Here is a 13,342-nt window from a genome sequence, read left to right on the forward strand (position 1 = left end):
GTTAGTGGAGGACAATTTGAACTAAGAGCCAGTGTGGTGTAGTCGTTACAAGTGGTAGACTCTAAACTGAAGAACCGGGTTTGATTCCCCTCTCCTCCACATGCAGCCAACTGGGTGAACTTGGGCTAGTCACAGTTATCTCAGAGCTCTCTCAGCCCCACCTACCTCACAGGGGGAGGGAAGGTGATTGTAAGCTGCTTTCAGACTCTTTCAGGGACTGAAAAGTGGGATATAAAACTCAACTCTTCTTCTACTTCTAATACAGTCAAACAAAAATTAAAGATACACACACACCCATTTGTATTCTTCCTCTGCTTGATATGGTAAAAGCATCTGCACTTCTCTGCAACCCTTGCATCTGTGCAATACCATTCAGCCAAACTGCATCAAGCCATGAAACATCAGAGCAGGCCCTGCGGCTTATTGGCTGATATGATATGGCGACACTTGCCAAGCTCTGTGTAGACAGAAATGGTTCCCGTTTGTTGTGATTTGAACATCATCGGGTCTGTCAGTTGAATCCTGGAATGCTGTTGGAATTCAGACTCGTCCTTTGCTTGGGTGAGTTTCAGTTATGGGTGTCCAGTGATGGGGGCAGGTTGCTTTAGAAGCATGCTCTTTCTAATCTTGTTAATGGACCCTTATGCATTATGTTTGTGTCCTTGCAACTTCTAGTTGCCTTCTTAGCCTGCCTTGAGTATAAAGCGATAAAGTGGAACATAAATATTTGGAATAACTTAGAAAGCATCTATTGCCAAGGTTTGCCCTTCTTGGCTGTTGACAGATTTATTTGTTTCAGGAATTTGTATCTTGCTGTTCTACAAAAGATATGTCCAAGGCAGCATACCAATGGAGTCTAGACATGAAAGTAAATCAGCTACCTACTCCTTTCAGATAATGTTGTAAAAAGGTATTGGAAAGAGTCTGAAATAGCAAATTAGAACATGACAAAAAGCAGTGCACAACATATAAGAACCAATGCTGCTGCTGCTTCTTACTCTTCCTCTACCTCTTCTTCTTCTTCAACATAGAATAAAAACACTAAATGCACATAGAATGCATCAGAATCAGTTGAAACCATCTAAGAGCAGTGTAGGGGGGTATTTGTACATATTAGAACCAGTATTAATTAGCAGAATGAAATCTCTATAAATAAGTTTGAAAACGTACAGTCCTTTGCCATAAGAAATATCAGTGGCCTTCCCCAAAAGATTTTGTCAGAAGGTCATCAAAGAAGGGGACAGTTGTTCCTTACTGGCAGGGGAATTCCATAACTGGGGGTTGTGACAGCCATAAAATCCCTCCCGCAAGGCCCCACAGTAAATCACATAGTGCTGACAATCTTGAAGGAGACATTTGGGAAGAGGAAGAAGGCGGCAAAAGAACAGCATCCGTTTCGCAATGGCCGAGCTAAGGGGTGAGCTGTCAACAAGTGTTTCCATCCAGTCAGGGCTCAGGTTGATCTTCCTTGACTTAGTTGGCATGAAGGCCACATGGATGCCTGATAGCTCTGAGACTTCTTGTTGGAGACAGAGGCCAGAATGCCATTTCCCTGGCTAGGGAGGTCACAGGGTAGGGAACAAACCACTTCCTGGCATGAAAGAAGAAGGAACTCTTGAAGTTGCTCAACTGGCAGCAGCCAAGCTGGTCTTCTTGCCATGGTGTTCTTAATGGTGGCAAGAGTGGGGATGATGCCCTGGACATCCTGGCTGCTGAGCAGAGGCTAGAGTGGCCTCACTTGCATCTTTAGTCCCTGAACATCTGGAATTTGGAGCAGATCTTTCTGGCAGGGAGGAGCAAAGCAGCCCCACAGGGCTTGTCATCCTCTTAAGGGGGATTGTACATGAAGAACTTTTGAGTGCATGCGATGTGCCATAAAAATGCTAAGTGTTATTCCACAGAAGCCTCAGTGACCTACAAGGAACATCTGATTTATGATTGCTACCAGTTCACCACAAACGTCCGGAGTTCAGAATTCTTTCTGTCACTGTCATATTTTCCTCCTTATTAAGCGGGACGCGATCTTTGTGGCTCGTAGCGAGATTCTTGTAAGAGTAAGTGGGTTGCATCCTGCTTGAAAACAACAGTTTGGAGTGGTCAGGGACATACCGTTATTTTTACAAAGTGCGTTAATTTCTGGGTTTGTTTTTAGTTTTAAAGATGAGAAGGCCTGGCTTGTGATCTTGGAGTGCTCGGGCAAAGAAGCAGAACTAGCAGATCAGCCGCCGTGTCATGTGAGAGCTTTGGCCACAGGAAAAACAGAAATATCTGGAAGCAAAGGACTGGCTAGCATGTGCTAGCTAATCCTGTCTCCAAAAGTCTGCGTTGAAAAGTGTCTAGCTGGGGGAAAAGACCCTCTCTTCTGCTGCTGCACTGAGGAGGGCGGCCCTCTGCACCTTAGCTAGTGCGGCATGGAATGCATTCAAATAGGCTGAAAGATCTGAAATCCTTATGAGAGTCTAATGAAACATGGTGTGTTGCATCTCCTTGCTTAAGAAAGGGAAGAGTAAAACAGCTAATTCTGATCACCACGTTTCAAAACACTCTGGATTAGTGAAGTTGTTTCAACAAAGGCTGCACTTGGGCCCTCCAGGAAGACCTGGTAAGGACCTGAGTGGCTGCATTCTGTACCAACCGCACTATACTGTTAATACCCCACCATTCCTTTCGGGTCAGGTTTGAAGCCCTCCTACAATCTATGAAGGCTTCCTCCAAATTAAGTGGTTCTTCTAATGGAGGAAGAGCAGCTTAATTGGAGGAAGGCTGGCCTGAGGACAGTTTGATCTATTGTGATGTGAAACAGAGAGTCTGGCAGAACAGGGACTGGTACTTATTCAGACTCTGGTTGGTGGCCTGGGCTTTTGCTGTTATCCTGACAGTATGCCATTATCCCCCCCTGTCTTCAGATCATGGATACGTTATGGAGGTCAATCCGTATGTTATACTTCCTTCCATCTGCCACCATTTTTCTGGAGTGGCAGAAGAAATGGCACTGGCCATCCCCCATCCATCGTTCAGCATGCTCATGGGTTTGGCTGCAGGCCACAGTACAGCTGCTCCAAATGTTTCTTTATCATGCACAGTCTTCTGTACGTTCTTGCTACATTCCCATTAACAGTTTATGGATTTAGTCTTCCAGTCTGTACTGGATTCAGTCGGGATTTCCAGACTACCATAGAATTGCTGTTTTTCCTGAGACGGGTTGTGCTTTGTTTGAAAAGCAGCTTCTTGTGGATTTTTTTAAGACAGCTTTTCATGTATTTTGTCCTGCTGGAGCTGGGCAAGGCAGCCGCTTTAATTAAATTGCAAGATAAGCATCCAGCTTGTCTGCCATTGCTTTCCAAAGAACATGCATGAAATCACAATAAAGTAAACACAGTGAAACCAATAAAATGATAAAACGCAAGGAGAAATGATATAAATCTGCAACCATAAGCCCAGTCCGTAGGAACAGAAGGAAAATTGACCGAAGGGCTAACTGGGTAAACAGAAAAATCTTGTCACTGTTCTTGAAAATAGAAAGATCGAGTGTCTGATGACATGTGGGTAGAGTGCTCCACAGCTGGTGTGCCACCACAGCAAAACATCTGTCAGGTGGAAACCCACCTCATATGTGTTGGGAATACCAGCCGCAGATACTAAACAGATTATCACAAATTCATATGGGACTTTTTAAATTTCCCCCTTTTTCAAAGAAGCTCAGAGTGGTACATGTGGATATGTCCTCTTTCTCTCCCTACCCCACCTTTTTATGTTTACCGCATCCCTGCTAGGTAGAGTAGCTGAAATGATGATGAGCAATCCAAGATCACCCAGTGAACAACATGGCCCAGCAGAGATGTGAACCGAAATCTCAGTGATCTTGGATGTACCTTAGTTTGTACAGTAGCGTGGGCCCCACGGCCATGTCTGACTTAATGAAATTCTTCACGGTTAAGGCACAAGGCAGCTTATTTGTGACCAGAGCCTGCAGTCCTACTTCTTAACATCTGTTTTGATGAACCAAGGGGAAGGTTTGGGGTGGTTTTCTGTTTTGATCTGGTCTATTTTTATCTTGCCTTGTGATGTCCCTTTACATCATACTTACCCAAAGTTGAATGCGCAACATCCTGGATTTTGCTGGGGAGGCACCCTTTAGGAATTCTCTTTTGCTGCTCATCAGGTTTCACTTAGCAACATCTGCCTTTCCTGGCAGCGCTTGTGTCTGTGTGTATGTCTTTGGGAGAGAGGATCATGATTTTTGTAGTTGCTCAATTTGAAGTTTGTATTGCAGTCCGCAGGAAGATAATGCTTTGTGGGCTTCCTTCTCAGCTGGTTAGAAACATGGGGTGGAGATGGAGATATGGCACACTACGGCAGAGGTTTTTCCCACTTTCCTGCTTTTGCGTTGCTCACGATTCGCCACTTATGCCTTTTGGGCAGCTCGGAAGGTGGAGAAGGAAGCATTGTGCAGAGGGACTGAGAGGGGGCTTTTGTAAAAGGCCCTCTCCAACATGATCTAATTATTCTACCAATGATCCAGTAATTCCTTCCAGCCTGCTATGACTAGAATACAAAGTCTGAAATTCAGTGCAAATCATTTTAGGTTTTTTTTTTTTAATCTAGGGGTATGTGATCAAGCTTTTGCCAACCCGCCTCGTGCCTGACCTTAATGCAGGGACAATTTAGTCTAAAATTCAATCAATCACGTCAGCTTACTTCAATCTGTGGACATAGCTGGGGAAATGAAAGGGGCCACAACAAAGAAGGAAGTCGCCCTGACAAGGAAATTACCCCTAGCAAGAAGTCTCTTCCTCAATAATTGATGGCTGGAGGGGGCTCAAGGCAGCTGCCACGCCCATCCTTGACTCTCCCAACGACTGTGCTGCGGGTCCCCCAGGGACATCAGCTAACTCCTCCCCCCTCCCCCAGAAGACATCTGGGAAGACAAAGAGGATAGCAGCCATGAGGAAGGGTCAAGCTGTGCCACATCCTCTTCCAGGTCATGTGTGGCTGACAGGTGACACTCCAGGGCTCCAGCAAGATGTCTGGCTTTGGGTTCCCCCTTGCACTTCCTGGGGGCCTTTCCTATTGGAATGGTGCCAGGGAACACATTTGGGCAGACAAAACTAAAGAAGCCATAGTCAAAAAATGCAGCAGGGCTTGGGCAAGGTTGGAAGGTCACGAGGTGGCTAGGCAAAGATGTGCACAAATAGCCCTGCCTACCTGAGTGAGCAGAGGTGTGAAGAAGAAAACTTCAGGTAAGCCCAGTGTTTTGTTAACCTGGTGAAAATGGCCACTTTGGAAGGTGGACTTTATGATGCTATTCTCCATTGATGTCCCACTCCTCCCCAACCCCCATCCTCAAGCTACACCCCCAAAATCTCTAGGTATTTTCCCAAACCTGGGAGTGGCAACCCTAACAGGTTCCTGTTCTGGGGGAGAGGAAGGAGATTATAAGCCACTTTGAGACCCCTTAATGTAGAGACAAGCAGGGGGTAGAAACTGGCACTTCTTATTCGGTTTCTTCTTCTTCAGCTTTACTGGAGAGGGCCCAGAGCTCCCTCCCTGTCCCCCAAGCAAATTGTATGACCAAATGTGAAGCATGAAGGACCGAGGCAGAGTGAACAAGGAGCACTTAAACAAATGCTGTAGCAGTTAACTAAAGAGAATAAAAGTTGTAAACATGGGTTAGAATTAATATAGAGTCACTACAACTACAGCAGGGCAAAACTCACCTAGCAAAGAAATAGACGGGAAAATGCTAAACTCCCTAATGCGACTGCCTTACCAGTTACAATCAAATCAGAGTCTACCATGGTAGTTCATAGTCTGATGAAGAGTGCTTGCACTTGAAAGCTCACACCCTGAATAAATCTTTGTTGGTCTTAAAGGTGCTACTGGATTCTGATTTCACTGTGCTACTTCAGACCAACACAGCTACCCATTTGAATCTGCCTTACCTGTTACCTACCCTTGTGTCAGTAGGCCTGACTCACCCAATGCGGGGCCAGAAATCAACCTCATTGCTGTGTAGTTTCAGGGCATGAGTGCTCACCCTCTGTGTATGTTTCTGTCCAAGCTCTTGCTCCTCATCGATAGTTGGCTTTTCCTTTTCCCTCCATTTTCCTTGGAGGAATTGGAGGCCTGTCAGCAGGCCCCAGGCCTTTGGGTAAGACAGGCCTCCTTGAGACCTGAGCACCACTGGGGCCTAGGATCATGATGAAACTTCCTCTGTAATAGTGCAAAGAAATCTTTATTGCCATCTTCGTGCCTGTTCTGTGCCATCCAAAGTTGTTCCATGCATGGAAGCTTCTTTTATGTACTGGGTCCCGAAGGAGTTAGCAACTCTCTTGCAGTTTGTAAGCACTTAGTGAGTAAAATTGATCGTATCTCATTTGGACTTCATGTTTAATTATTGCTAAATTACTGGATGTTCCTGGGCCATTTGCTTATCAGGTTCACACATGGATACTTTTCTGTCTGTACAACCCGAACACAAAAACTTACAGTGGTGAGCCCCCCCCCCTCCCATTCTGCTGGCTGAATCTGCTGGGAGGAGTTGCCTTAATAGTTGGGGCAAATAATGAACATATAATTTGCAAGAGGTGTCCAGAGTCTTCATCTTGTCCAGAGAAGAGTCTCAGTATCCAGCGGAAGGCATCCTGAAGTTCTTAAAGCTCCCGTGTCCCTTCCCTTCTGACTTCCCTTCAGTTTCTGCTCCTGGAAAATGTATCTGCAAGATTTTTGACGGAAACCTGCTGTGCTGATCATGTTACCCTGGTGCTATTGATGTCCAAATGGGACTGTGGCCTGATGTTCCTTCTCTCTCATGGCGGCTTTCATCACATTCTCCCTAGCAAAAAGCAATGATTTACAGTCTCTTAACATACTAAGTGATTCATTCTGTTATGCATGCGTTTGCTAGCTTAAGCACCTAATAAATAAGCACAAATAAATAAATAAACTTTGGCCACCTCATGAGAAGGAAGGACTCCCTGGAGAAGAGCTTAATGCTGGGAGCGATTGAGTGCAAAAGAAGACGGGACGACAGAGAATGAGGTGGCTGGATGGAGACACTGAAGCAGTTGGTGCAAACTTAAATGGACTCCGGGGAATGGTAGAGGACAGGAAGGCCTGGAGGATCATTGTCCATGGGGTCGCGATGGGTCGGACACAACTTCGCAACTAACAACAAAATAAATAAATAAATAAAGATTACTTTAAGCTGAAATTAACTCAAAATGGCTTCTCTCTGGCTCATCACTATGCCAAATGCATAGCTGCTCATTTGCTTCTGGTTCCAGAGTTCTGGAAGAGATCTTGACTGCATTGAGGTGTTTTGTGTGGTTTGGTTGGAGTCAAGAAAATGCTCCTTCGAGCATGGGGGGTGGGGGGCAACATATGATCGTGTGTCTGCTCACCAGCTCTGTACTTGAGTTACATGGCTGTAGTTGCTGTCAACGTATCCCCTTTGTGGGAAATCCCAGTCGTTGCTGTGAGCAGCTCTCCTGAGACCATTATAATTTGCCCATGTGCTAACCGTCACAGCCAAGGTTTCGCATTTGTAAGTCTAGTGTTGGGCTTCACCATATGTGTGCTAACAGCCAATCTGGCCTGTTAGAAACCTGTGAAGTCTACACTCGGGGAGTATCGCTGTAAATTAATTAGTTCAGCTCTGTTTTGCTAACACCCTCTCTCGCCTTTCTAGTATTCCCTCCCACCTCTATAATGAAACGGTTTCTATTATAAGATTTTACTATGCTGAAGTGGGTGAGCAGCCCGTGAGCAGCAGAAAACTGCAACTGGGCCAGTGTCTTTAAAAAGATCTGAGGGAGTGGATGAATATCTTAGCCAGCAGCTTTGCCGCTATTTCCACCCACTGATCCATACAGAACTGTCTCTGTAGAGATGACGAACTGTGAGGGATTGGAAAGGATGCAGGAACCCAACCTGGTGGTCTGTTGCTGGTAGACCACCAGGTCTTTGTGAAATGGGAAGTCTGTTTCTTTTGCTTCTTCTGCTCATCCAGTTTTCTCTCTTTACCCAAGCCACTTGAAGCTGTAATGTGTCCGCCTTTTTTTGTATGTTTTCCAAGTGTGCTGCTGTTAAAGAGAATATTTCTGTCACCGTTCCTCGCCATGAATCTATCAAACACTTGCGGGTTGTCTGATTGAATAACGGCACAGCTAGGTGAGGAAGCAATGTAAGCTCTACACAGGTGAACCCAGATGGATGGAATCCTTTTACCCATGCCTTCTTGGTTCCCACTTCAATGAGAGAGGCTGAAAATGAGCCTTCCAGGTCCCCCGTCAGTGGAAAAAAAGGCTAAAATTGGTTGCTCTTGCTGTGGAATGCTGCCTCATTCAAGTCTGTTTTGTGCTTAACACGGTTACATGTAAGCATATATCTTCCCAAGCTGCACAACCACAATTCCAAATAACAGCGTCTGAGCGGTATGGCTTTTAACTCCCTACTTCCACAGAAGCACACAAATAGGGGGATCAAACCAAGCAAAATATATAAGTCTTCTCCTGTAGGTAGAAAACAATGACTGAATAGGACAAATTAATTTTTTTCTGGAGGGGGCATTCCATAATTTTAGTGCCACAACTGAAAAAAAAGCATTTTCCTTAGGTTACTATCCACTTAGCCTCAGAGGGCGAGGGCACCCAAAGATGACTGCTGTAATTGCGTAAGGTTTAGTCCAAAATTTAGTACCAGCTCTTGGTGATCTTGCCCGGAGCCCTTGCATGGAAAGCCTGTATCCTTCTGTGTCCGTCCAGTGTATGCCATTCCTTCTCTGTCTGATGACTTGAAGGCAGAAGGAAGGTGGTACAAGGTCAGCACAGGGAGGGATCACTATGTCTTTATGGAAAATGCAAAGACAGTGGGGAGAACAAAAACCCTATGATCCCATGTCATTCCAATAGAAACAGCACCTTAAAGAGTCAAGAAGAAGGTACAGATGGACCCAAAACATTTTTGTATGACCCTGTAGAACTGTATGGAGCCATCAGTCAGGAACCTATGGACTTTAGGCAGACAAAGAAGTGACACTCCACCTCAAAAGCTGCGTAGAATTAGTATCTTGAGATCACCAATTCTCATATTTTTTTGTAGTAAACTAATATAATCTAATACAGTCTAAAAGGGCACATCATCCAGTACTACTAGCTTCTTTAATTCTTCCCCTTTTTCGCCTGCCAACTAGCAGCTAATTTTTTTCTTAGTGGGTTTTCTTTTGAGATTATGCATTACCTGATTTCTCATGATTTAGTTCCCAAGATTTACCAAGACCTTTTGAGGGAATCTACAGGCAGTCGTCTGAAAGCTTTGCCCATGAGGCTGGGAGTTCAATCCCAGCAGCCGGCTCAAGGTTGACTCAGCCTTCCATCCTTCCGAGGTCGGTAAAATGAGTACCCACCTTGCTGGGGGGTAAACGGTCATGACTGGGGAAGGCACTGGCAAACCACCCCGTATTGAGTCTGCCATGAAAACGCTAGAGGGCATCACCCCAAGGGTCAGATATGACCCGGTACTTGCACAGGGGATACCTTTACCTTTACCTTACAGGGTTGAGTGGAATGGGTTTGTATGTTATGCATTTCATCAGGGTTTCTCTTCTTTCCATAACATCTCTTTCCTACACAGACCAGTCTTTGGTGCAATCTGTGTGTTACTTAACTGGACTCCTGAGTTAACATCCATTAAATGGCAATTCTGATAGGCTGCCTAGTGTTGGAGCTGCATTCTTTCATCAGCTTTTTTCAACTTTGAGCAATGAAAGACTGGGATCCTGCAAACTCAGGTTTGAATCCCTTCTCTGCCACTGAAGCCTGCTGGGTGACCTTGGGCGAGTCACCCACATTCTCAGCTTAACTTGCCTGATAGGGATGTTCTGAGGATAAAATGGAACAGTGGAGAGAAGAAGAGTTGGTTCTTATCCCCCAATTTTTGCAACCTGAAGGCATCTCAAAGCGACTTACAATCACCTTACTCTCCCCACACAGACACCCTGGGAGGGAGGTGGGGATGAGAGAACTCTGAGCACTGTGGCTAGCCCAAGGTCACCCAGATGGCTGCACATGGCAGAGAAATAGAAATCAAAACCGGTTCTGCATATTAAAGGCTGCCACTCTTAACCACTGCACCACGCTGGCTCTCTAACGATGTCGGTGAGAAAGGTGGGAAATAGTTGAAGCAAATAAATAAACATAGAATAATGTGCATATGGGGTCTGTTGTAGTTCTCTGCAGAGGATAAGCCCTGAAAGCCATCTGCATTTGTGTGTGTCGTCCTGTATGCATGTGTGTTTTGAAGTTAGGTAACTTCCTGCCATTCCTTCTCCCAGGTTCCAAAGGCATGGAGTGCTCTCCCTCAACTCCCACCATGAACTCCTACTTCTATAAATTCATGATCAACTTGCTCAAGAGGTTTAGCAGTGAGCGGAAGCTGCTAGAGATGCGGGGTGCCTTCATCATCAGGTCAGGCAAAGCAGTGCATTCATTCGACGGCTGTATTTAAAGTCTTTAATTTTGATTTTGCTTTATGAGTGCGTACATGGTGTTTGGCGTCATAATTTGAACGGCAATCAAGTCACTGCCCAACAATTACCGTTGTATAATGCCAGAGTCTATATTGTATCCAGGTCATGACTTGTACCATGGCATTCTGAACCCCTTTCTACTTCTTGCAAGCTAATGAAAGTGGGAAGCCCACTGCCTTAAAACTCATCAGCAGCCAATAAGAGTTGGCTTAACAAGAGAGGGGTGCTGTCCTGAAGCATAGCATTTTAATTTAGTTGTCACATCTAATGGGCATTAAGAGAACCACCCTCTGCAGGAAGCTATCGCTGGCTAGCTGACAGTTACCACAGTGCTGTGAGCTTCTGTGAGGGAAGAGCTTTTGCCCATTTGCAGGTGTGAGGGCCACTGTGCTGGCAGCATTTGGTAGTCATTGCCCCCACCCCTGAAATAATGCCACCTGGCTCAGTAGGGGTGCGTGCTCTGTGCTATCTGATTCCTCTGCCTGCTAAGAGAGAACTATCGCTCTCTCCACTAAATGAAATAAAATGTTTTGTGTGGGTAAAACTCACTCTGGTTTTGGTGGAAGTAGCTTTTGGAGTCTTCTGATTTGAACTGCATCTCCATGGTGGCTGCTCCATGTCCTGGCTCATCATATGGGTTGGCTTCACAATGCAGGCCTATTTCCTGCCCCTGAAGGTGATCTCTGAAAGAGCCACAACCACAGCTTGCTACACAGGGACGCTGATGGTCACGGAACTTTTCAAGGGAATCTGCCAGATGCTTGTGGCTTAAGAACTGGCTATGAGTCGCGCCACATGCGATGGAGCCACTGAGGGCTGAGTCTCGGCACTGTGCCGCTTACCTCTTACAAAGAGGTACAACGTCCTCCATTTCTTAGCAGGCATCCCTGCAAGTCTTTGGTAAGAAAGCCAGTTGATGGAACATCATGTGGAAAGCAGCCTGGTTTTCCTCATCGGCAAACTTCCTAAAAAGCAGCTCTCTGTTGCACAAGTCAAGGCTGACATGGGTTGATTTTTCCATATGTGGCTGCAGCTTGTCTTCCCTGAGATTAAATGTCATCTCACTTAAACCATCTTGTCAGCTCCTATTGTGCTGAGGCACATGAACCAGCTGGAACGTGAAGACTGGCTTTTGCTGCAGGCTGATGGGACTCTCTTTTCCCCCTTTGGTTGGTGCTCGGTTCAGGAGGGCTAGGAGATCTGTGTGCTCTTCTGTCACAGGTTACATATTCTCAAGCTTGGCATAAGGAGGAAGGGGAGTAGCTGAGAGTGTTGTGGAAAGGGGCTGAAATTGTATGGCTTTGTGTTTGGCTAGCAGAATGCCATGAAATCTGGACTAGCACAAAAAAAAAATCCTTTATGGCTGCTATAAGTTACGGAACTTCCCAGAACAGAGATTCCTTGCAGGAGTTTATTTTTAGAGAATCTATAAGCAGTCTTCCACAAGTTGGGAATCCTGGACACCCTGTTGCCTTGATCTCTTTCATAACAGGAATGTCATGATGTGGGCTGTATCCTTAGGGCTCTGTGCTGCTAGCACTCCTGCTTACAGGCAGGGTATTGCAGTAGCCCTGAAGAAACATTGGTGATCTTCTGACAATCACTATTCTGGGCACCACAGATATACACAAACGTTGCAAACAAAGAAGGATGTCATGCGTTTTCATGGATGATGCCATAGTATATGGGTTGGTCCTCCCTCACAGCAACTTCAGGTATATGGAGAAGTATCTTCAAGTAGGTAGCACTACTATGGAATATCCACATGGGTGCGTGATAAACATGGGTTTATAGTGCTTGTTCAACTCCTGTTGCCAAAGTGCTTCATCTCTTCTTGGCATGTTGATAATATTTCAATCATCCCGTTCTATCGAAAGGATGCCCTTGAGAAAGTCTGCCAAGGTTTTTACAAAGTCCACTCTGTAATGAGCCACAATCACCAGTCCATGCAACTGGGCCACTCATTGAACTCTGCAGTACAACTATGTGATAGTGGGACTCCTTTGTATTAAAAACCCACTCTACTCCTCAATATCATAGAATCATAGAACCATAGAATCATAGAGTTGGAAGGGGCCATACAGGCCATCTAGTCCAACCCCCTGCTCAACGCAGGATCAGCCCTAAGCATCCTAAAGCATCTAAGAAAAGTGTGTATCCAACCTTTGCTTGAAGACTGCCATATCAACCATGTCCCCATACCTACTGAAGTACCTGTACAACTGCCATATCCTCAAGTGCTCATGCAGTAACATGTGGCGACATCCAGCAATGAGCGTCCCATTTTGGTCTGCAGAGGCACAAGGAAAGATGTGTGAATCATTTCTTTGAAGTAGCTCCCCAACCAACCTGAAAAGAAAATAGAAACCTTCTCTGCTTCAATGCTTGTCTCGGTGATGTCTTCTTAGGGCTGGGCCATAGAGATTTTTCAGAATGGAACTTGTGTGTCCATTTTCATGCCAATCCCTGGTAACATCTCAAAGGGGGATGCATTTTATATCACCCTGGGTATCACAGCTGACACTAACAATTGCTCCTAGGTTGGCAAAATATTTAACTTTTTTTTTTCTTAGCTAGAGGAATAGTTAACACTGTTCCGCCTTGGAACCTGGCTGGTTTCTTTGGGAGCAGTTTAGTTGGGACTGGTCCTCTGGAAGGATATCTTCTGCATCATCTGGACAAATTTTGCCCACTTCTATATCACTACTCCTTTGAATCAACCCATTCTGCCACTGTGCAAGCACAACAGCAATGCTTCCTTGGCCCACTGAGGCTTTAACATTGTTCTTGTACCAGCATTTATATAACAGTTGT

General features: G+C 45.4%; 1 protein-coding gene across 1 annotated transcript in view; it reads left to right on the forward strand.

Annotated features, from left to right (window-relative positions):
• Window positions 1–13,342, forward strand: part of VAC14 (VAC14 component of PIKFYVE complex) — a 101,387-nt gene that overhangs the window by 40,393 nt on the left and 47,652 nt on the right. Inside the window, exon 14 of the mRNA XM_077309823.1 lies at window positions 10,334–10,466. Coding sequence (XP_077165938.1) covers window positions 10,334–10,466 — 133 coding nt within the window. The remainder of the gene's footprint in view (window positions 1–10,333; window positions 10,467–13,342) is intronic.

The sequence above is a fragment of the Paroedura picta genome, chromosome 14 (genome assembly GCF_049243985.1).
Source record: "Paroedura picta isolate Pp20150507F chromosome 14, Ppicta_v3.0, whole genome shotgun sequence".
In the NCBI taxonomy this organism is placed as follows: domain Eukaryota; kingdom Metazoa; phylum Chordata; class Lepidosauria; order Squamata; family Gekkonidae; genus Paroedura; species Paroedura picta.